Below are 25,219 nucleotides of genomic sequence, written 5' to 3' on the forward strand. Positions count from 1 at the left end.
CCTGACTGGGTCTTTAAAAACCTCAGGGGCATGTTTAATTACGCCCTTTAACATAGGTAGAATGGCAGTGGACCTATGTGTATCGTCAAATGTGTCTAGGAGAAAATCCTCCTCCACTGGGTCGGTATGTAACTCCACCCCGTGGTAGTGTGCCTCCCGTTGTAACAAATGGTGAAAACCCAAGGAATCTTCAGGAGGGGATGGCCTAGATGGATAAAGGTCATCCTGTGGGACATCTGGGATGTCCAGATTGTTATAATCATCCCATGGGTCTGGAGATCCAGTAGGGGTGGGATCTTGTGGCACATCTGCTGGATCATAGTAAGGGTCCCCCAAATCGTCTGGGACAGGAGACAAGGTGGGGGAACGATGAGGTGGAGGGGGTGGAGGTGGAGAGGGTGGAGGAGGTGGGGAAGGCACCCTGAAAGGAGAGGTAGCAATGTCCTTTCTCTTTGGAGGTGGAGGTGAAGCAGGCTTGTCCAAGTGTCTCTTTTTTGAAGACAATGTCAAGTGTCCAGTCTTTGGATCCTTGGTGAGGGTTTTTTGCAAAGGATCCGGTGAGAAAAGCTCCTGTGACACTGGTTGCTCTGTCGACGCCGAAGGTTTCGGGGTCGACGGCTTTTTAGGTTTGTCGAAGCCGTGCTTCCTTGGAACCTCCGTTTTTTTTGGTCGGTGCCGAAGAAGGTCTTGGCACGGGAGTGTCGGTGCCGAGGGTCTTGTGATGTTTGGTCGGCGCCGGAGGAACAGGTTTCGACACCGAAGACTTCGGTGCCATGTTCGGTGTGGAGGTGGAGGCCGATTTTTTCTTCGGTGCCGAAGGGTGTTTCTCGGCACCGGTGGTCGGCTGGCTCGAGCCCGAGCTGCCGGAAGGCTTAATATGCTTCTTTACCGGGCCCGAAGGTGGGGTGTGAGAAGCAGTGTCCTTGGTCTTGCCTAGGCCCGGAGGCGAAGGTGTGACCGAAGCCTTTTTCGGTATCGGCATGGGAGGGGGAATTGTACTCACGACCCGCTGCGCCGGGGTGATGTCCTCCACATCTGAGTCGTCGGCCTCGGAAGCGCTGACGAGGTAGTCGTCCTCCTGTTCGATGTCCTGCTGTCCCGGAGCTTCAACGTCGTCCCCGAAGATGTCGACTGGAGCGGAGGTCAAGGAGTGCGCCATGTTGCGTCTAGCCCGTCGATCTCGAATGGTCTTTTTTGAGCCAAAAGACTTGCAGGCGGGACAGTCTCGGGCCTCGCGTTCTGGGGAGAGGCAGAGGTTGCACACCTCATGAAGATCGGTGTGGGGAAACTTGGACCCACATCGAGGGCACTTCTTGAAGGGAGTTCTTTCCATCAGCCGAGACCGGAGCCGGAATAGAGAGCCTGGAACTCACTCACCCGTCTAGCAGAGGTGATGGCAACCAGGAAAGCAGTCTTAAGAGTGAGAAGACGAAGGGGACAATTATGAAGTGGCTCAAAGGGAGCGCACATCAGAAAGGTCAAAACAAGGTTCAAATCCCACTGAGGAATTACGAAAGGGACAGGAGGAAACATGTGAGTAATGCCCTTAAAGAACCGAGAAACAGGGGATTTGAAAATAGAAGGCTGATCAGGAAGCCGTAAGAAAGCAGAAATAGCTGAAAGATAACCCTTGAGGGTGCCCAAAGCAGAGCCCTGCTGGGCCAAAGAAAGAAGAAAGAGGAGAACCTCAGAAAGAGGGGCGGAAAGGGGATCCACAGCCTTTGCTGTGCCCCATGCCACAAATTTGTTCCATCTGCAGGCATATACCGATTTTGTGGAGGGACGCCTGGCTGCAAGAACAACATTACAGACTTCAGGAGGCAAGTCAAATGGCATCAACTGTCGCCGCTCAATCTCCACGCATGGAGGTGGAGGCTGGACAGGTTCGGGTGGAGGACCGTACCCTGCTGCTGCGACAGAAGGTCCTCCTGATGAGGCAGTCGTATCGGAGGATCGATCGACAGACTGAGTAGTTTGGGATACCAGTATCTTCGTGCCCAATCCGGAGCCACCAAGATGACTTGGGCCCAGTCGTGCCTGATCTTCTTCAGCACTCTGGGGAGAAGTGGTGTAGGCGGAAAGGCGTACAACAGACCGCAACTCCACTCGCGACGAAAGGCGTCCCCGAGCGAGTGCCGCCTTGGAAACTCCAACGCGCAGAACTGCTGACATTGTGGGTTCTCTTCGGTGGCAAAAAGATCTAAACAAGGCTATCCCCACTGCCGAAAAAGGCCTTGCGCCATGTCTCAGTTTAGACGCCATTCGTGATCCATCATGCACCGGCGGCTGAGTTAGTCTGCTCTGGCGTTCGGAGAGCCCGACAGATGTCGAACCATCAGGGTGATGACCAGATGTCCCAGCCCTGTCCAGAGGTGCAGAGCCTCCACAAAGGGTCCACGACCCCACCCCGCCTTGTTTGTTGCAATACCACATGGCGGTAGTGTTGTCCGTGAACACCTGCACCACACTTCCCCAGACAGAGGGAAGGAATGCCTTCAGTGCAAGTCGGATCGCCCTCTGCTCCGGAAAGTTGATATGGAGCCAGGACTCCGCCAGAGGCCTCTGATCCCCGCCTCTCCCATGTGGCCCCCCCATCCAAGGATCTGCCACTGACCCAATCGCGATCCGTGATCCACCACTGCAACTGTCTCGCAGTGCCCTCCGAGATCAGGACGTGGTAGGACAGGTTGCCCCGATGCTGGGCCCACTGAAACTTCAGGTCCCACTGCAGAGCCCGCATTCGCCATCTGGCGTGATGCACCAACAGGATGCAGGAGGCCATCAGACCCAGAAGCCGCAACACCAACCTGACCGAAACCTGGGATAGAGGCCAAAAGATGGGAATCAGAGCCTGAATATCCCGGACCCGCTGTTCAGGAGGATAGGCCAGGAACTGCGCCGAGTCCAGAACCGCTCCGATGAAGAGGAGCTTCTGGGATGGACTCAGATGAGACTTTGGCACATTGATGGAGAACCCCAGCAAATGCAAGAGGTCGGCCGTAGTCTGGAGGTGGGAGACGACTGCCTGGGGTGAGCCCGCCTTCAACAACCAGTCGTCGAGATAGGGGAAGACTGGAACCCCCAATCTGCGCAGATGAGCTGCGACCACTGCCATCACTTTCGTGAACACCCGAGGGGCACTGGTGAGGCCGAAGGGGAGTACGGTATACTGAAAATGCTCTTGGCCCACCATGAACCGCAGGTAACACCGGTGGGCCGGCAGGATGGGGATGTGGAAATAAGCATCCTGCAAGTCCAACTCTAAAATCCAGTTTCCAGGGTCTAGGGCAGCCAGAACCTGAGCTAAGGTGAGCATCTTGAACTTCTCCTTCCGGAGGAAGGAGTTGACACTCCTGAGGTCCAAGATAGGGCGTAGGACCCCTTTGCCCTTCTTGGGAACCAGAAAGTAGTGAGAATAACCACCACAACCTACTTCTGGACCAGGAAGGCGCTCGATGGCCCCCTTGGCCAAGAGGGCCGTAACTTCCTCCTGCAGAAGTTGCAAGTGATCCCCCGAAATTCGGTGGCACTGCGGTGGCATGGCTGGAGGGGTCACCTCGAAGGGGAGGGAGTAGCCCCTTCGGACGATTTGCAGCACCCACCGGTCCGATGTGATGGTGCACCAGTGGAGCAGGTGATGGCGAACTCTGCCGCCCGCTGGCGTGGAATGGGCCTGAAAGCTTGGACTAGGAGGGCTTTGAGGCAGATGCTGCTGGGGTAGATGTGGACGGACCGGCACGTTGTCCCCCTGTACCGCCTCGGCGGAATCCGCGACCGCACGGAGTTTGGTTCTGCGGCCTGTGGCTAGTCGGACGTGAGGGGGCGCCCCTTCCTTGGCCACGAAAGGGAAGAAAAGCGGAAGTTTGCGGGCACGGGCCAAAAGGCCTTGGCCGTAGCCCTGGAGTCCTTTAAGCGCTCCAGCGCACTATCCGCTTTGTCGCCAAAAAGGCGACTGCCATCGAATGGCATGTCCATGAGGGTGCTCTGGACATCCCCGGAAAAACTCCTGGACCGCAGCCAGGCATGGCGACGAAGTGCCACCGTGGTAGACATTGCCCTCTCCAGCGAGTCTGTTGTGTCCAGTCCACATCGGATGGCATGCTGTGCTGCATCCCGCCCCTCGGAAAGAGCCTGGGCGAGTCGTGTCCGGGCCTCCTCCGGACACTGGGGCAGCACATCCTCCACCGTATCCCACAGGGAGTGGGAGTAACGGTCCAAAAGACAAGCGGTGTTGGTAGACCGCAACCTAAAACTAAGAGAGAACAGCTTCTTCCCAAACTGTTCTAGCCTTTTGGATTCCCGATCTGGGGGAGCGGACGGGAAGGAGGTCTGGGAGTTGGAGGCCTAGATAACTAGGCTCTCGGGCGTGGGGTGTTGGGACAGAAAACTGGGGGCGCCCGGGCCACGTTCTGGTCCACAGGAGGAACTGTGGAGGGCTTGGACCAGGTGCCCTTCAGAACGTCAATGAGTGCCTTATTGAACTGCAGCAGAGGCTCCAAGGAGCTTGCTGATGGTTGAAGCCCTTCGGTGAGGAGGTTTGTCCTCAGGGCCACAGCGGGCAGTTCTAGCCCAAGGGCTTCGGCCGCCTTGCGCAGCACCATAGAAAATGCAGCACCTTCCTCTGAAGCCACGGTCGGAGGAGAGATGAAGCCAATGTGAGAAGTTGGCCTGATATATGATGTCACTAATTCTAGTGTACACCTTGTATCAGTCCAAACAACCCTTATGGTGATTGGTTGTAAAGTCAACCTTATAGACCAGCTATCCTAGTGGTAGCATGGACAAGAGCAGTCTTAGGCTAAACTCTGAATGGCATGTGAAGCCAGCTGTGATACCATATATAATCCCTTGAATACCAAATGAAAGGACACCACAACAGATATATATAAAAATAGAATATTTATTCTAGTCAAACCCTCAGCACTCTTTATGAGATTCGAGGTAAGTACAACACAGTCTTATTTACATACATTAAGTCACACAGGTAAGTAATACAGTTAGGCCCTAGGGGCCACGCAAACCATATACTAAGTAAGTGGTACAAGAACCACTGTCACGAACACAGGATAGGGCTAGGGAATCGCTGGGGCTACACTATACTACCAAAGGTTAGGAAGTGGGAGGACCACAGAATTCAGGTGCAGAGTGGAAACACTCACGCGTAATGCGTAAAAGTCGATAGAATTACTAGCAGTTAGAAATTAACAGTTTTAGGACACTTCTGGAATAGCTAGAAAGTCGAGACTCGGAAACTAGACAATAGGATAGTCAAAACCCTTGTGAGCACCGAAGTACTCAAGTTACCTAGCCCACGGGCTGCGGGTGCATAGGTGTGAACTTGCGTCGGGTTTCGTCGTTGACTTCTATGGATGCCTGAAGGAAAGTTGCTGACAGGCAGTCAGTGAAGAGTGTCCGGTGGATCCCAAGGAGGGGCTCAAGAAGGAAGGAACCTGCAAGCAGAAGGGACAGAGTCTAGGTCACCAGCCAGGAGCTGGGAAGGAACCAGGAGGAACCAGGCGATGTCGTGAAGATGCAGGTGAAGAGGTGAAGCTTGTCGCAGCAGCCACGGGTATCCGGGGACATCGAGGATGACCAGGAGGTGGGCTGTCCCACGAAGGCTCTTGCTGTCGGCGGCGGCGATGTCGAGCTAGGACCCGACAAGCCTTGGCAAGCGGAGCCCACGCAGGAAGGAGGACTTGCTTCTGGTGCAGACCAGGAAGGTCTGGGGTGCTTCTCTTTCACAGAGGAGCGGGTGCCAGTCTGAAGGAGCCGGACCAGCAAGGTGAAATCAAAGGTTCGTCGTCGCAGAGGCTACTAGCCAACGGGCCAGCAACCGGACAACACGTCGAGCAACTCAGCTGCAGAAGGGCCCCACGCAGAACACGTGAAGTGTGGGGAGCTGATCTTCTTTGCAGATGGTGCTCGGGATTGGGGCTTCTCAATTCCCCAAGCACAGCCTCGGAAGTCGCGCTAGTCAGTTATTAGCCACTTTTCCCAAGTCGCCGGTCCCACGTCTCTCGTCGCCTCCACGGGTCTCAGCTTCGCTGGAGATGTGGATCTGGTTCAGAGGTGTCTAGAAGTCTCGGCGCTGGTCAGTCTCTGCAGTCGTCCCTCGTAGGATCAGTCGCAAAGCAAGCAGCGGTCGCTGGATGGTGCCTGGTTGCCCAGGGTGGTCACTCCTTGGCCACAAGGGAGATTTCTTCAGTCTTCTTCCTGAGGTCGAATGTCCAGAGTTTCTGTTCAAGTTGCAGATTCAGGTTAATCTAATTTAGCAGGGCTCAGCTACCTACTGATATACTGGGCTAGTGGGCTGGGCTACCTGCAGGGTCCCTCCTATGGGTGGGACCAGGAAGGGGAGTGGTTACACCCCCTTTCCTTTGTCCAGTTTCGCGCCAGAGCTGGTGCTGGAGTGCCCCAGCGCCGGTTTGAACTGGACTTTGCATGGGACACCTTGTGTGCCCCAGGCAGTGTCTAGTTTCATTCATCCCTCCCTGCCCCAATACACTAAGGCCTGTCTGGTGGGGTGCTAGCACCTCCCAAGGCAGGAAACCTATTGTCCAAGCCTCCCTCGCTGGAAGGTCTCCCAGCAGCAGGAGGTCAGACTTATGTCTGTGGCAGCAGCATCCATTTTGTGATGCTGGGGCTCTGGTTAACTTTAACCGGGTAAGTAGGTTTCAACATGTCTTTCCCTCTAGAAGGGGGGAATAATATCCTCATGTCCAGAAATGGCATGGGGGTATTATTCCAAAGTGTTAGACACCTTACACGACATGTTTCGATAAAGCCAAACCATAGTTACCATAACCGTTTAAGATTATAAGGCACTTTAAGAGTATATGGTAGGCGATATCATAGAACAGCTATAAGGACATGGTTCCGAAAGCTGCAGACAGGCTCAGCTCATGCTAGAGCACCATCTCACATGTTACCAAGCACTCTGCCTCCAGGATTGTTAAGGCCTGCCATAGGAGTGGCTGATAGGTACACATGTGTCTATATACAAGGTAGGTATAGGAATACTACACCTAAGCAAGGGGTGATAACACGACCTTGCCCCAGCTGAGTGATCAGCCAGTTGTGTCATAATGGTAGGCCAGGGGTGGCATAATATATGCTGCAGCCCCTGGTAGGCCTAGGGTACACCTATGCCCTGGGTACCTAGGGTACACTATACAGGGGCTATAAGGTGATCCCTACCAATTGGGTTATGCACCTAAAGTACATAGTGTGAATTTAGAGAGAGAACAGCTGGGCTGTGGGTCTGATTGGCAGGCCCACAGCCACATCTAAGTCGAAAACCAGTGAAGCAAAAGCAAAAAGTGAGGGTGAACATAGAAAGCAGAACCTACTCTCCTACAATCAAGACCACTGGCATCCCCCAGCTAGTCTGCCCAGTCCTGAGATAACTGGCCCTGCCGGGACAGAGGGTCCTCAGACCCCTCCCAGTCGTCACCGCCATTCGATTCCTGGTATACAGGTGGAATGATCAGAGCCGGGCGGAAGATGAAATTGCCACCCTTCGGTGTCTGGTGCGGCACCGGACGGTGCCGCTCCGACGCCGGGCCCGGGACTTAACTGGGGAACAGCGTTGTCCGGGGACGGAGCCGGGGGTGGCACCGGAAGAGTCGGCGCCGGCGGAGGGGTCGTGAGGTCGAGCGGCGTCGACTAGGATCCAGGCCTGGATCCCCCTCGGACCTGCAGCGTCGGGACCAGAGTAGACGACGGCGCCAGAGCCGCCGGATCGCTAGGCCTCCCAGTCGAGCCGCGCAGGTGGTGCCACCCGAACCCTCGACCGAGTCGCCCGACCGGCGAGGGGAGTCAGAAGAGCGATGTCGCTTCTTCGACTTCTTGCTGTGCTTCGACTTACCGGATTTCGAAGACTTGGACCCTGACGAGTGGTGGTGGCTGCGGCTCCGCGACCGGTCCCTCGACCAGGACCTTGAGCGGCGCGGAGCTGACTGCCAGTACTCGAGTAGCTTGCGAGACCACTCCCGCCTAGCTTTCGAAGTCAAGGCCCGGCAGTCGAGGCACGACTAAGCGTCATGGCCGGTTGCAAGGCAATAGAGGCACCGACGGTGGAGGTCCGCGACGGTGGAGGTCCGTGACCGACATCAGTCGGTGACAGGAGTCACAAGCCTTAAAGCCAGGCATCCCTACTGGCACCAGAGTCGATGTCAACAAGAATAGAACCAAAAGAGTTCAAAAAAAGTTGTGTCAAAAAGTGACTAAAAGGGTATGCTCTTCCTGGATTGGCACTTACTGGTGCGGAAAAAAGAACTCACGTCAGGACACGAGGGCGGCGTCTAAGTACTCAGACAACGTCATCCCGGCGATTACGACGCCGACGACTGAACCGCAGACGACGCCTAGCGACGCGCAAGGGTATTGCGGACGAAAAATCTTTCCGGATCCAGCAGGACGCCTGGGGATATTCTAAGGTGAGGGATCTAACTAACGTGTTTCTTTCAGATATGTCAGACTAGGAAGGAGGCTGCTGTAGAGGGGGAGGTTTGGTGAACTGGCCCGCCCGCTGACCCCCTGAACCACGGCAGTGGTTTCCACGTCCCCGGCCACACGAAGGTTGGGGAACTTGCGCCGGCCTGTGGCTCTGGGTGGAACGTAGTGGGGAACCTCTTCTGTAGCCACATAAGGGGCGAAAAGCAGACTGCGCAGGGTGGCTGGAGAGGCCCAAGGACTTGGCCTTAACCAGTGAGTCCTTGAAACGCTTCAAAGCGTGGTCCGCTTTGTCGCCAAAAAGGAGACGGTCATCAAAAGGCATGTCATGAGGTTATTCTGGACGTCCCCAGAAAAGCCAGTCGACCTCAACCAGGCGTACCGACGTGAAAATAGTCATGTCTAGAGATTGGGCGGTATCCAGCCCACAACGGATGGTAAACTTTGCTGCATCCCTCCCAGCGCCAACAGCCTGAGAGAGCACAGTCCGGAACTTCTCCGGACACTGAGCCTGTTGGATTAACGGCCCAATAGACATGCGGTGTTTACCGACCGAAGTCCCAAGCTGGAGGAAGAAAAAAAATCTTCTTTCCAAGATGATCTAGCTTCTTGGATTCCCTGGCTGGTGGAGCGTTAGGGAATGCACTCTTGGAAGAAGAGGCTTGGACCACCAAGCTCTCAGGGGTGAGGTGTTGGGAGAGGAAAGTGGGGTCGCCCGGGGCTGGTTGGTGGTGTCGGGCAATCATCCTATACACGGGAGCCCCCGTGTTGGGCCTGGACCAGGTGCCCAAAAGGAAGTCGGTGAGGGCTTCATTAAACTTGCGGTTGAAGCACCTCTGTCAGGAGGTTAGTCCTGACTGCCAGTAGGAAGCTCGAGGTGGATAGCCTCGGCCGCCCTAGGCAACACCACTGCGTATGACGCTCCCTCCTCCATAGCTATGGTAGGAGACAACATGCCAAGGTCTGGTGAGGTATCCAAACCACTAGCTTCCCCCAGTTCCTCTTTCCAGTCCTGTTCACAAACCAACTGGTCAGTTAAAGGGCCCCAGACCCCTCCCAGTCCTCCTCACTCCCCTCTGGCTGCCAATCTGGTCTCAAAGAGCCAGGGTAGAAAAGGTGCACAAAAGAACCCTTCGAAGCCAGATCCGGCGTCAACCTCCGTGTCTACCTCGAGGTGGAGGCCGGGGTTGACGTCTCCTGGGGACACAGCAGACGCTGGTTGCAGACGTGGTGCTGTGGGAATCAGCGCGGGGGGAGGTGTAACAAGGTCGACCGGTGCAGATTCGGATCCAGGCCTGGATCCTGCGGCACCAAAGCCGAAGCCACCGGCAGAGTGAAGCTGGCCGAAGACCGTGTACATCGCTTTGTAAAACTGACGAAGCTGGACAGGGGCTGCTCCCAGTCCCTGGAAGGGGGGAAACCCGAAGCAGACCATACAGGCTCCGCACACAGAGCCGCACCACCCGCTTCCCTTGTCGCATCGGCCGACGGATGGGGAGAAGTCTAAGATCGACGATGCTTCTTCATCTTCTTCTTGCGCTTCGACTTACCTGACCCAGAGTGCGAAGACTTAGAAGAATAATGTTGGCTCCGCGACTGGCCCCTCAACCTGCTACGCGACCTGGACCTCGATTGACACGGAGCCGACTGCCGGGCCTCAAGTAGCTTTCGGAACTTCGGGCCATGGTTGGAGCACGACTTGGGGTCGTGGTCGCACTCCAAGCAGTAGAGGCACACGCAGGGCGGATCCATCACAGTCGGTTACAGGAACCCCAGGCCTTGAAGAGTGGCATCCCTCGTGCACCAGGAGTTGTGGACTAAAAAACGAAGTGGACAAAAGTCGAGAAAAAGTCAGTCAAAAAGTGACTGGAGGTACCGCTCTCTCCGGATCTGCGCTGGCTGGAGCGGAAAAAGAAAGAACTGACATCAGTGCGCGAGGGCAGCATCTAAGTAGCCACTGCGACATCATCCCGGCGACCAACGCGGAGCCGACAGACGCCACCTTGCGACACGCAGAGGTACTATTGACGAAAAACCTTCTGGATCCAGTCTAACGCCTGGGGGTAATTCTAAGGTAAGGACTTTATAACTAACTGTTTCTTTCAGATAGGGTGAACACTACAACAGTCTCCTCTTCCTTCAAACCTTAGCCTGGCCTTCTATTGAACTTGGTTCTTCAACACTTCATCAGGGGTAGTATGCACTGTATAACTGCAATTACAATACAATGTAATTAATATTAAAATCTTCTTGGTCTGCCACCTTGTCAGTTCGTAAAGCTGCTAAGGGCACTGTTCACTGTGCAATTGTGGAATGGGTACTAAGCAAATGCCACAAAACACTGGAGTCCAATCTGGGGAGCAGTGATGGTTTAGCAGGGCAACACCTCCAAAACAGAGCGGCTTTTCCCATATCATGCTTTTCAAACGACTGATATCTGTACAACATGTTGTAGAACACATACCAGCAGGGTTCTCTTCTCGGTCAGGAAACTTGATCATGACTCCGTGATCTCTAGTGATCTGCTGGATACGGGAGCCTTTGGGACCCATGATGGAACGGTGATATCTCTGAGGTATCAGGCACTCAATTGTCACCTGGGACTCCTGCAGAGAAAATATGATAAATTGCAGAACTGGTAAGTGCAGGACAAGGTTAAAATTCTTTAAAGAACAGGAATTTAAATCTTCCCTTGATGTAAGCAGTAAAATTATATCCTTGTGTGTTGGACATGGGAACTGCTTTGAGAAGTGTTATAGGCAGTAGTAGAGCTACTTGACCTGGAGAAAATTAAACATTAAAGCCTGAAAAGTCAGAATTGGCTCAAAAGTAAGATAGAAAAATATATACGCTCAAGTGAGGAAAAGTACTTTATATGAGGTCAACGGAATAGTGTGTAGGCTGCAGAGGGCATGAAAGGGAATGTGTCCACATATAGAAAGATTCCAGCGAAACAGAGAGAAAGACAATAACATTCAGGGTAGGGAAAGTAGTATTACTATAGACACAGGACTGTACCAGATCTTCTATGATCTCCATAATGCGGTGCTTTGCTGCCTCCACACACTCCTTGGCTCCCTTCAAGGTGACCTTATCACTCTGGGCACCAGAGCGAGGAAAGCTGACCATTACATTCCCATACTCTACAGCAATCTCCCGCAAAACCTGACCACGTCTAATGACAAAATGGCGATGATGCTTTGGGTCCACGCTCATGGAGTCTTCCACAACATTCTCCTGCAGATTGGGGAAAAAGAGAGGAAAGGGGTACTGTACTAGTGCCATGTCCTCTATACACTTGATTGTGTCGCTAAACACTAGCTAATTCCTTCAGAGTTACAAATAATAAATACCATACAAGAAAAATGTTACTTTACGATAAGTATTTGCTCGTGGCATGTAGTGCTGTAGATTGACATGCTGTGTAAACTTCAGCTGTCTAGTGTTGGGCTCGGATGTGTACAACGTGTTTTTCTTCTAAGTAATTCTGAGTCACATGACCTAGTGACCATCGATTAGCGACAATGCGCATGGACATCAGCTCAATTGTTTGATACAGACAGCTTTCTTTTAACTTTAGTGTAAAAGATCTAAATGCACTTGACCAGCCAAAGTGCAACATCTGCCTTGGAAATAGCAGGCCCCTAGTGTGGCTTGGAGTAGGAGAAATAGCTGTTACCTCTAATTTGGATTTTCTCCCATAGGGAATCATGGACTGTTTCATATGAAATTTCTTTTAAGTGTCAACTCTTAAAATAGCAAAATATTGCCTAAAAATCATAACAGTAACTGAAACGAATTTACTCACTTGTTTCCAAGACCTGTCCCAGGACTGAATCTAGGATCCAGTCCTGGAATTAGAAAAGTAATCCTGAAAGTAATCTATTGCAAATAACTTAAAAAACCACATTGAGCTCAATGTATTGTTGTTTGAAATTGTGTTGCCTATTACAACTACCTGTAACTATTGTCTACAAAAGTCAATTGCATATTGCAAAAGTATTTAACTAAAGCCTCTCATTCTGAGAAAGTATATTTTAATACCAATTGTTGGTTCTTAAATAAAACAAGCATATATTTTTTATATAAACCATTGGCCTAGAGTTCAGTTCTTGTGTGTGAGACCATTTGGTGACTGAGGGTGTACAACAAATGCTTTACACTGTCCTCTGATACTGCCTTACTGCTCGACCAAGCTACCACTTTAGAGAGTAAGGTTCCATCTAACGTTAACCTCTGCCAAACCTCTGGGGACTGTGGACTCTGTACACACTGTACCTATTTGGGAACTGTATATACAGAGCCACTTTCTCACAGTACATCTGGCTGCTGTAGCCACCTACTTCCCGAGCAGACAACATACTTGATTGTTCAGAATAAAACCCATTAAGGCTTTCATGGAAGGCTTCAAACATATTATCCCACCTCGGATGCCTCCTGCGTGGAATCTTAATATAGTTCTCACAAGATTCATGAGCGGACTTTTTAGACCACTACGCTTTCCCATTGCAGTTCCTTTCTTGTAAGGAGACTTTCATTGTAGCTATCACTTCCCTCAGGTGAGTTAGTGAGATGCATGCTCTCACCATAGAAGAGCCCTTCTTCCAAGTTCATCATGATAGGGTAGTTCACAGAACCAATCCCAAATTCCTCCCTAAAGTAGTCTTCAATTTTCATCTTAATCAGACCATAGAGGTCCCAGTTTTCCTTCCACACCAAGAGACTGTAGCGGAACATGCTCTGCATACTTTAGATGTCATGAGGGCGCTAATGTATTATATTGACAGTACAAGACCCTTCTGTTAGCTACAAAGTATATTCTCGTTACTTTTGTAATCCAGGGCTAGGCTCAGTACTGGGATATCTATCTAAAACAGGTAAGTAATTCCGTTTTCACAGTTGGTACGATTTTTAAAGAATATTTGTAGTTTGCCAAAATCGACACTTGGAAGAAATTTCACAGAAAAACAGTCCATGGTTTCCTATGGGAGAAAATTGAGTTAGTGGTAAGTACGGTTGCAAGTACTTTTCAGGGTCAGTGCTCGGCACCAAGATCCAGCACTGGGATCTCTCCTAATAGCAGGTGAGTATTTTCCGTTTGTTACTCGGTTGATTGTAGGTTAATATTTTAGAGTTTAGAAACTCCACACTTAGAAGAAATTTCAAGAGAAACCAGTCAATGTTACACTATGGAAGAAAAGTGAGTTATTGGCTTTTGGGTAAGTACTCGACTGGCAGAGTTAAGGTTCTGGGTACAGACTCCGGGGTCTCCCAGGGTCGGATAAGTACAGTTGTTGCACCCTCAGCGGCACAGGGGCAGCCGGGTGCAGAGTGAGTTAGACCCAATGTTATCCTAAGGGAGGCAGGGGGCCCTTGGTTGGTGCTGCCGACTAACAGGCCACACGGCTGTGGGAGCTGGGCTCCTGGTTACTTGCTCAGGGCAAATGGGAAGTAGGTAGGAGTAGAAGTGGCACTGCCAGGGCCACTCGGGCGGCTGGGTGCAGGGTGCTTTTTAGCCTTCGGTGCTCAATGGAAAAGCTCAAGGACGAACAAAGGCTGCAAGCTCGGGGACGAAGGTTCTTCAGGTGCCACCAACACTTCGAGAGGTAAGTTGGAGGATAGGTAGGTACCCAGGAGTTGGGCACAGGGGGCCGCAGGGCGCCGGGGTGCCTTTTGGTGTCAGGAAATCTAACCCTCTGTTGATCGCGGTTGGGGGAACCCTGGTTCTGAGGCTGCAGGCGTCATCAGGAGCGTCGAGGTGGGTCCTTGGGTGCCAGATTCGGTGTCACAGTCGCCAGGGGGACGTCCTCTGGGTCTTTGTCCACTCCAGCACAGGCCAGGCTTGGCGGGTGCAGAGTGTGCAGGGTTCGCAGTTCCTGGCTAATGCCAGGGGTTAGTTACTTGCTTTGAGCAGTGCCACTGCTCGTGGGAGTCCCAGATGCTCAGGGTCACAAGGTAGCCAGGTCCTCCGGGGTTTGCGAGGTTGCTGGCCAAAGGAGGTGCCGGGATTTAGCAGGAGCAGGTTCGACAGGCCAATAGGACTGGGGCCAAAGCAGTTGGTGTCTTCCTCTTGTTAGCAGCTGCACGGCAGGTCTCCTTTCTTCTTGCTCTTTGCTGTTTCGGAATCTGGAATCTAAGGAAGGAAGGTTCAGGGTGCACCTAAATACTAAATTTAGGGGTGTTACATGTAGGTAAAGGGCAGGGACCACTGGGTCCCTGGCCTGGGGTGGGTACACCCCCTATCCTGCCACTCTCCTGTGGGAGGGGGGGAGGGGAAGTGGCCTAGTTCTGATTGGGTAGGGCTCCCCCTCTTCAAGATGGCGAGAGCCCGGGGATGTGCTTCACCTCACCTCCCCCACCTGAGGGGTGGGGTTGGCAGAGGCTGGCACACACCATGTCCTTCCTTGGGGTTTCCGGACAGTCTTCCTGCCACAGAGGGGGTTTAGAACTGGTAGGGGCCAGTTGCTGGGTATAGCAAGTGGCCTGGAGAAGCTCACAAAGGCGGCATGCCTTTGAAGCTTCCCCTGCCCATCCTGGGGGAGGAGACCTAGCACCTTGCCCAGGATGTGCATTGTTGCAAGCCTAGGAGAGCGGATGGCTCTACGCAGGGGTCCAGCAACAGGTCTGCTGTGTGGCAGCCTAGGCAGCCCCTCAGACCAGACGTGGATTGTAGGTTAGGTTCAAGGGGCATCTCTAAGATGCCCTCTGTAGTGCATTGTACATTAAATCTTGCACTGGCATCAGTGCGGGTTTATCGTGCTGAGAAGTTGGATACCAAACTTCAGTCTTCAGTGTAGCCATCATGGTGCTGTGGAGTTCGTGTTGACGATCTCCCAGCACCATGTACTCTTAAATGGCAGCACTGCACTTACAGTACCCAGGAATGGACCTGGGTACTGTAGGGGCACAGGGCTCATGCTCCTGTATCCACACCACTGGCATAGGGCACCCAGCTAAAGGGGTGGCTGATGTATGCCAGGGCAGTGTATGTTGTCGGCATGGCACACAGGGATGTGTGCCATGTTGATTCTGTTTTGTTCTATACCCAGACACTCCGCCTGCAAGGGCAGTGTCTGTCAGGGTACAGGGTGGCACAATAAGTGCTGCAACCCTTAGGGGCCTTCCCTGGTCAAGGCCCTGGGTACCTAGGGTACCATTTACCAGGGGCTGACATGTGGCCAGGGTTTGCCAATTTTGGTTTTAGGTCTCAGCATAGTTTTTAGGGAGGGAAAATAGTCCCTGGGCATCTGATTGGCAGGAGTCCAGGGTACACTCAGTCAAAGTACATTCAGCAAAAAGTGGGGGCATACCATGCAAGAAAGATGGCACTTTCTCAGAAACTGTCTTTCAGCACCTGAGGAGGCTTTGCCAGAACCCAAACAGTGCCCGGTTGGATATGGATCCACTGTTCCTCAGCACTAAGGTGATCTTGCAGCCGAATGGACCTTTTTTTTCCCGAAATCTTAAGAAGCAGCAGAGTACACAACTGCATATGGCAGTCTGGAAAGAGCAGACGAGGTAAGATGTTCTGACAGCACCAAAGCCGATCTCCGCTCTGAATGCTTTGGGTAACCCAGTTTCGTTTCAGATGGGGGCCGAGCCTGCAACTTTAGATATGGCACAAAGGCAGTAGTCGACGTAGACGCTCAGGGAGGACTTTGGCATCAAGTGAAATATGGGCATCAGGTCCAGCTTGAAATAGCGGTGTCTACCATTGCAGGAAGGCAGGGGAGCACCAGAGGCCTCAGAGGTAACCCAGGAAGTCAAAGTTGGTGCGTCTTTGGTGAATAGAGGAGGAGACAGTACTCACCATGGTTTTTGGCAGGCGCTGGGCCAGTGGAGGCTCTTCTGCTTTGACATCCACCTCAGAGTCTACAATTTCCAGCGATAATCCACCTTGATTTTGACAGCTGGGGCTTCCAACTGTTGAACATCCAGCTCCTCTCTAGTTCTGAAGAGGTCAGGAGTGTCTTCCACCTCCCTTCTGTGCTCAATAGTGGCCTAAGTGATGTGGCTAGCTCTTCAGTTCCAAAGGGTCTTTTTATTCCACAACACAAGATGCACTGAACAGAAGTTTTCATAGTTTTCAGGAGACAGATTGTAGACTTCGTGGAAGTCCGTACTTAGATACTTGGCGTGGCAAGTAGAGTAGAACCGAAGTGGAGTCCTTTACATCACAGAGGCATTCTTGACCTCTGTGATGAAATTCCAGAAAGTAGTCCAACAGGATGGAATCAAAGATAACGCGCCAGTGAAGACGGATGAGAAAGCATGCCTGTTTCAACAACCAATGAGAAACCGATCTGAAGGCCTGGAGAGACCACGCGGCGTAGAACCAACCCTACATTTAAACAGGGGGAAAAAAAACAACAATGGAAACAATGCGGATGTACTTTACCATTAATAGGTGGAGTAACTAGGTCAGTGACTCGAAAATGTTTCCTTAGAAGCAAAACAAGTTGTACATGTTGGAGCCTAAAACTAGATGGTGGAAGTTTGTAAAGCATGTGAATCTATAGCAGCCACGCATGCCATGAACATGTTAGTTACCATGAATTAACTTGATGCATTCAATAAAGTACAGCATACAACCTAATGATTGGCAAAATGCAAGTAATCAATGATTGCTGTCTTAGTGGCCCTCCATGACCCTCTAATTAAGAAGACTCTTTTAAAGAACGAACAAACCTGGAATATACAGTGGCACAATGAAACTGTGCAGCAGTAATATGCTGCATCTGAAAACACTGCGATTCAGAAAACAACAAACCATAAACCTTTCTCTTGCTGCTACACCATACAATGGAACTCACTATGCCTAGTTTCAACTCTAACTTTACTCTGGAGGAACGTTAAAGTACCTTTTCAGGAAGTATAGATTCAAACAAGTTTTAAGAAATTTGCCCAGTGCATTTACTACCCGTGTAGAGATAGAAAGTGAAAGTTGGTGTAATATATATTTACCTTACAAATCATTTATGTTCTGATACTGTACCTACAATACGAAAATAGATTTTAAGCCTCAACTAGCCTGCTCTGCACAAACAAAAAAATCCTACAATAACTTTTAAGCTTTTTCTGTTTAAACAGGGCATCATCACTATTTCAAAGAGCGTCTAACTGGCAATGTATAATTATGCAACTGCTTCACAGTCCACTGTTTGCCACAGTACAGATGCCAAATACATGTACATATTTTGGTTAGACAAATGCAAAGCAGGGAAGCTATGAAAGTTTGGCATTACTCACCAGGTTCTTAATGCGTGTCTCAAGCTCCTTCTGTGCTTCCTTCACAGCTTCCTCAGTACCAATGATGGTTATCAGCTCCTGGTCTTTATCCTCTGGCATTGGAAAGATGATTCGGGCACCAGTATCGTTTCGCACCTTGCGAATGCTGCTGCCGCCTTTACCAATAAGAAATTTGTGGTACTCCGGCTTAGCGTGAAGTTCTACTGTGTAGCTTTTAGTTTGCTATGCCACAAAGGAATACAAGAAAATGGTTACTGAGTAATCTCTTGCCACAAATTTAACAGGACTAAAGAAAATATTGAGAACACCTGAGAATGCTTTTAAAAGTAGTCACATGAACATGTGCAAACTAAAACACAATAAGAATCTCTGTTACAGATATGCAGAGTATAAATAGAACTAGTACTTTAATTGTAACAGAAAAATGTTTTAGCAAAAACACATTTTCAAATTCTTGATATTTATATTCAGTTTTCAGTCAATGATCTCCATAGAGGGGAGCTTGGAATGTGCTCTTTGAATTGGCTAATACTTTGCTCAAGTTTTATATAATGTTCACAGTTAACTGATATCAGGTAAGCAGTATCACAATACACTAAGACTGTCTATATATTTCCAACAAAACTATTTAGCATTCAACAGGAAATATCCAACACCTGCATTCAACACAAGAGATTTATTTTATTGGATTCCCTTAAGCAAGTAAAGTTTAAGAATAGTAAACCGGGGCTGTAAGTAGTGCTTCAAGCATTGAATCGAAAGAAAATCACAAATTAGGTTAGTGCACATCATATCCTTACCCAAGAAAATGTACTTAAACTCCTACCACTTATATGCCCTGTGAGAAAGTGCCCTCCTTATTGCATGGTATGCCCCCACTTTTTGCTAAATTGCTGAATGTACTTCGATTGAGTGTACCCTGGGTTCCTGCCAATCAGGTGCCCAGGGCCTATGTTCCTTCCTTAAACACACAAACTCCAAATTGGCAAACCCTGGCCACATGTCAGCCCCTAGTAAATGGTACCCTAGGTACCCAGGGCCTTGTGACCAGGGAAGGCCCCTAAGGGCTGCAGCACTCATTGTGCCACCCTTAGGGGCCCTGTACCCTTACACACACACACTGCCTTTGCAGGCTGAGTGTCTGGGTGAAGGACAAAATGAAGAGTCGACATGGCACACATCCCTGTATGCCATGCCCAACACCCACACTGCCAAGGCATATGTCAGTCACCCCTCTGGCTGGGTGCCTTATGCCCATGGTGTGGGCACAGGAGCAGGAGCCCTGTGCCCCTACAGTACCTAGGTCCATTCCCGGGCACTGTAAGTGCAGTGTTGCCATTTAAGAGTACATGGTGCTGAGAGCTCGTCAAACACGAGCTCCACAGCACCATAATGGCAACACTAAAGACTGGGAAGTTTGGTACCAAACTTCTCAGCACATTAAACCCACACTGATGCCAGTGTGAGATTTAATGTACCAAGCACCCCAGAGGGCATCTTAGAGATGCCCTCCTACAACTAACCTACAATCCACGTCTGCTCTGAGGCTGCCCAGGCTGCCACACAGCAGACACGTTGCTGGACCCCTGGGTGGGAGAGCCCCTGCTCTCCCGGGCCTGCAACAATGCACATCCTGGGTGAGGTGATTGAAGCTTCCCTTTGCTCATCCTGGGGGAGGAGATCTAAGGCCTGCCGCCTCTAGGAGTTTCCCCAGGCCACTGCAACCCCCCACTCTGGCGGGAAGCTTGGCCGGAAACCCCATACAAGGACAGGAGATGTGCCAGCCTGCCAACCCCACCCCTCAGGTGGGGGAGGCGAGGTGAAGCACATCTCCGGGCTCTCGCCATCTTGAAGATGGGAGGACCTACCCTATCAGGATTAGGCTACTGCCCCCCTCCCACAGGAGAGGGGCAGGATAGGGGGTGTACCCACCCCATGACAAGGACCCATTGGTCCCTGGCCTTCACCTACCTGTAACGCCCCTAAATCTAGTATTTAGGGGCACCCTGAACCTTCCTTCCCCAGATTCCAGATTCCGAAACTACAAGAAGAACGAGAAGAAAAGACCTGCCCTGCAGCTGCAAAGGAGAGGGAGACACCAACTGCTTTGGCCCCAGCCCTACCGGCCTGTCTACCTCGGACTTGCTCCTGCTCCAAATCCGGCATCTCTTGTGGCCAGCAACCTCAGAAACCCCGGAGGACCTGGCTGCCTTTGAACTCTAATCCCCTGGGACTCCCATGAGTAGAGGCTCTACTCAGAACCTACCTTTCACCCCTGGCAGCAGCCCGGAACCGTGATCCCAGCCCACTCTGCACCCGCCAAGCCTGGCCGGTGCCGGAGTGAACTAAACCCACGAGGACCACCCCACGGCGACTGTGACCCCGAGTCCGGCACCCAAGGACCCCCCCCCTTGACTATCCTGAAGAAGCTTGCAGCCTCAGAACAGAGTGCCACCCCAACCGCGATCAACAAGAGGGTAAGATTTCCGACATCAAAAGGCACCCCTGCACCCGGCGCCCCACGGCCCTCTGTGCCCAATCCCGGGGTACCTACCTATCCTCCAACTACCCAACTTACCCCTCGAAGTGGTGGTGGCACCCGAAGAGTCCTTGTCCAAACCGGAGATTTCCCATAGAAATCAATTGAGCGCCCGACGGCTCAAAAGCACCCTGCAGCCAGCCGCCCGAGTGGCCCTGGCAGTGAAAACTCTACTCTAACCCACTTCCCCACGTGCCCTGAGTAAGTGACCAGGAGCCCAGCTCCCACAGCCGCGTGGCTTGCCCGACAGCAGCCACCAACCCAGGCCCCCTATCCCTCATAGGATAACATTGGGCCTAACTCTCTCTGCACCCGGCCGTCCTGAAACCGCTGAGGGTGAACTGACTGTACCTACCTGACGTTGGGAGACCCCTGAGTCTATGCCCAGAACTTCAACTATGCCAGTCGAGTACTTACCCTTAAACCGCTAACTTCATTTTCCTCATAGGGTAACATTGACTGGCTTTTTCTTGGAAATTCTTCTAAGTGTGAACTTTTCAAAACTCAAAATATTCACCAAAAATCAGCCGAGTACCAAAAACGAATTTACTCACCTGCTCTTAGGTGAGCTCCCAGTGCTGGATCTTGGTGCCCAGCACTGACTCTGAAAAGTACCCACAACTATACTTACCTTTAACTCATTTTTCTTCCATAGGAAACCATTGACTGCTTTTCTATGAAATTTCTTCTAAGTGTTGATTTCTGCAATTTCTAAATATTCCTCAAAAATCGTATAACATCTGAAAACGTAATTACTTACCTGTTTTGGATAAATGCCCCAGTACTGAGTCTAGACACCCAGTACTGGATTACAAAAGTAACGATAACCTACTGTACCTGTAACCTTCATTTCCTTCCATAGGGAATCATTGATTGTTTGCTCTGAAATATTTTTTAAGTGCACACTTTTGAAATAGCTAAATATTAGTTAAAAATCATTACAGTACCAAAGTCGACTTTCAACAGCTGATTCTGAGAACTGACCCAGGTCTGGATCTAGGATCCAAGCCTGGAATTACAAAAGTAATCTACAAAGTAATCTGTTGCATATATAATTTGAATTTAGCATTGAGCTCAATGTATTGTGTTTAGAAATAGAGTTGCCTACTGCAACTATTTGTAACTGTTTACTAAAAAGTCTATTGCATATACAAAAGTATTTTTATGAAACCTCTCCTGTCGAGAAAGTATATTTTAATTCCAAGTGTTGGTTCTAAAATAAAACAAGCATATATTTTTTATATATACAAACCATTGGCCTAGAGTTCAGTTATTGAGTGTGTGGAACTATTTGCTGACTGAGTGTGTACAACAAATGCTTTACACGTCCTCGGATACTGCCTTACTGCTCGACCAGGCTACCACTTTGGAGAGTAAGGTTATATCTAACTTTAACCTCTGTTAAACCCTTGGGGTCTGTGGACTCTCTACACCCTGTACCTATTAAGGAACAGTATATACAGAGCCACTTTCTCACATTGGTGGATCAGGGTGGGATACAAACTTGCATTTGTTGGACTACTTGGTTACCATCTGACCACACGACAGAACTCCTAAAAATTGCCTTTAGAATTCTGATTGGTCTTTCCAAAATTACTAAAAGTCTTACTAGGGCCTTGCTTAAGTCCCATTAGAATTTTAGAAAAATAAAAGTCACTATAGTCAGGGTAGAGGGTTAGAACTGTCAGGTTAGAATGTCTCAAACAAACCCAGCTATTAGTGAGAATAATAACATGGATCTGGTGGAGGAGCTCGACCTCACACCTTACTTACACTTGTCTTTCAAGGAATTGAGGTCCTTATGCAAACTTAAAAATTTACAAATGGGCCTGCATCCAACCAAACTAGGGCTCCAGGAGCTCTTGGCTGAGTATGCTAAGGACCACCCATCTGAACATGATGATGGCCAGTCAGATGAGGAAAGGGAAGCAGTGGAGGTTGACAACAACCCCCCCATGCTATTCCCTAGGGAGGAGAGGGCACCCATACCCTCCAATCCAAGGATTAGCATCTGGGAACCTAGAGACTACACAGGTGGCTCTGGTCCCAGAGAGAACACTGGGGGACCCCCCAGTGAAGAGGACAGCCTTGTGAGGCTGGCCAAAAGATTAGAGCTAGAGTCCAGGCTCCTGGCTCTAGAAAAAGAAAGGAGAGAGATGGGTTTAGCACCCATCAATGGTGGCAGCAATAATAAAAAGAAAGATAGGGAGGAAACTTCTGACCTTAAAATCCCCAAAGGGATTGTCCCTAAATTTGAGGAAGGTGATGACATCACCAAATGGTTCACAGCCTTTGAGAGGGCTTGTGATATCAGAAAAGTGAAGAAACCTCTCTGGGGGGCACTCCTGTGGGAACTGTTCTCTGGTAACTGCAGAGACAGGCTTCTGACCCTTTCTGGGCCAGAGGCAGGATCCTATGACCCCATGAAGAAAGCTCTGATTGAGGGATTTGGATTCACCACTGAGGAGTATAGAATTAGATTCAGGGGGGCTCACAAAACCCAGACCCAGTCCTGGATTGATTTTGTAGATTTCTCAGTGAAGACACTGGATGGTTGGTTAGCTGGACATGGTGTGCAGGATTTTAATGGATTGTACAATTGATTCATGAAGGAACATATTTTGAGTAACTGCACAAACGAAGTCTAATTTCTCCCCAAGAATTGGGAAAGAAGGCAGACCACTGGTTCAAGACTAGGGTGACAAGGACAGCCACTGGGGGTGACCAAAAGAAAGTGGTCCCAAAACCTCCCCAGGGGAAAGGTGGTGAGAATCCCCAAGATAAAAAGTTTGAGTCTTCCAAAGGGCCCCAAAAACATGTTCAGGTGGGTGGGACCCAAACTACTCCCTATGTGCCCCAACCATATAGGGGGGGGGGAAGAACTTTGATCCCTTAAAGGCCTGGTGTAATACCTGCAAGAAGCAAGGACACTTAACTGTAGCTTGCCCCCAAAACAAAGCCCCTAAGGCACCCAGTACAGCTACTCCTGGGGCAGCAAACCTACAAATGGGATCAGAGGTGTACCCTGAGCAAATCTGGGAACACACTGAAGCCAGTCTAGTCTCCTTGGGAGAAGTGGAGTTTGCCACTGTAGCTGTGTGGCCACCCAACTTAAAGAAATACTTGCAGTACCCCTGGGTGAATGGAACTAGGGTAGAAACTCTGAGGGATACAGGTGCCAGTGTCACTACGGTGAAAGACACACTGGTTTCCCCTGAGCAATACTTGATTGGGAAGTCTTACCCAGTCACCAACGCTGACAGTGTCACCACTAGTCATCCCATGGCCATGGTAACATTAGGCTGGGGGGGGGGGGGGGGGGGGGGGGGGGGTTTACTGGCCTGAAACAGGTAGTGGTCTCTCCAAAGTTGCCAGCTGCCTGTCTGCTTGGAAATGATCTGGAAACCTCAGCCTGGGCTGAGGTTGAGCTGAAGGCCCATGCAGCCATGCTGGGCATCCCTGAATTGGTGTGTGTGCAAACCAGAGCAAGGAGCAAGAGGAAGGGTGAAAAAGTAGGTCTGGAGCCTGGAATAATGGCCCAGCCAACCAAGAGAAAAGGAAAGAAGACTAGGGAACCAGCTTCTGCACAGCAAACCATTCAGGAACCCTCTCCCCAGGGAGATGATTTGGATACCCCTGAGGGAACTGAGTCCATGGAGCTTGACCCTCACCAGGTTGAACTCTTGGGCCCAGGGGGACCCTCTAGGGAAGAGCTGTGCCAGGGTCAACGAGACTGTCCCACTCTTGAAAGCCTGAGGCAGCAAGCTGTTTCAGAAGCCAGGGGAGATATCAGTGGTACCCACAGAGCTTATTGGGAAGAGGGATTACTGTATGCGGAGGCAAGAAACCCCACTCCTGGAGCCACCAGGAGGGTGGTAGTGCCACAGAAGTACAGGGAGTTCCTCCTAACTTTGGCTCATGACATCCCCCTAGCTGGACATCTGGGGCAATCCAAAACTTGGGAAAGGCTAGTGAGTCACTTCTACTGGCCCCAGATGCACCAAAAGGTGAAGGAGTTTGTCAGCTCCTGTGTCACCTGTCAGGCCAGTGGCAAGACAGGTGGCCACCCAAAGGCCCCCCTCATTCCACTACCAGTGGTGGGGGTCCCCTTTGAAAGGGTAGGAGTGGACATTGTGGGTCAACTTGAGCCACCCACAGCCTCGGGGAACAAATTTATTCTAGTGGTAGTGGATCATGCCACTAGGTACCCTGAAGCTTACTTACTTTTAACTTTATTTCGATTGAATTTACAATCATAAAAAGTACATTTAAAACATTACAATATTATAAAAATTCAGTTTGCTCATTGACTGCTAAGGAAGGCAGGCATTTTACATGTAAACACTAACACTCTAAATACAAGAATAATAACACAGTAGTCAGTAAAAATTCGGTTTGCTCATTGGCTGCTAAGGAAGGCAGGCATTTTACAAGTAAACACTAACACTCTATATACAAGAATAATAGCACAGTAGTCAGTAAAATCTTAGGAAACAGTTGCCAATAGTTGGGAATGAGTTTTCAAGCAGGCTTTGAGAAAGCAGGCTACGGTTTTGGCAACGTACGGGGTGTCTAGGTATTGAAGTGCCAAAAGGGCCGGTCTGCATCTTCTCAGTCCTAAGTGTCGGAGCAATGGAACCAGCCATCGTTTCCGCGGGGATTTATAGAAACCGCAGAAAAAGGTTACGTGCAGAGTTGACTGGCGAGTAAGACCGTCACAGGGACAGTTTGTTAGTTCCCGTGACCAGTCTAAGGGCACAGGCAGTGAGACAAGGCGATAAAATACATCAAACCGAAATCTGGTTAAAACATACCTCTCATAATTTGACAGAAAAAATGACAAATAAGGTTGAATGCCATAAGAAGATTGGACCATCGTTAAATGAACATTTGGCTTTTTGACAAGTTCAGAACACAAACCAAGATCGCTTAGGTGGTCAGCACATAGCTTTTTCAAAGATTTTCTGGATATGTCCA

General features: G+C 50.4%; 1 protein-coding gene across 4 annotated transcripts in view; it reads right to left on the reverse strand.

The window, feature by feature from the left end:
* Positions 1-25,219, reverse strand: part of HDLBP (high density lipoprotein binding protein) — a 933,925-nt gene that overhangs the window by 316,316 nt on the left and 592,390 nt on the right. For all 4 annotated transcript variants that reach the window (XM_085634158.1, XM_085634156.1, XM_085634157.1 and 1 more), the window contains exons 18-20: positions 17,704-17,925; positions 11,473-11,691; positions 10,919-11,060 (exon numbers count right to left, since the gene is read on the reverse strand). In XM_085634158.1, coding sequence (XP_085490284.1) covers positions 10,919-11,060; positions 11,473-11,691; positions 17,704-17,925 — 583 coding nt within the window. The remainder of the gene's footprint in view (positions 1-10,918; positions 11,061-11,472; positions 11,692-17,703; positions 17,926-25,219) is intronic.

The sequence above is a fragment of the Triturus cristatus genome, chromosome 11 (genome assembly GCF_964204655.1).
Source record: "Triturus cristatus chromosome 11, aTriCri1.1, whole genome shotgun sequence".
In the NCBI taxonomy this organism is placed as follows: Eukaryota; Metazoa; Chordata; class Amphibia; order Caudata; family Salamandridae; genus Triturus; species Triturus cristatus.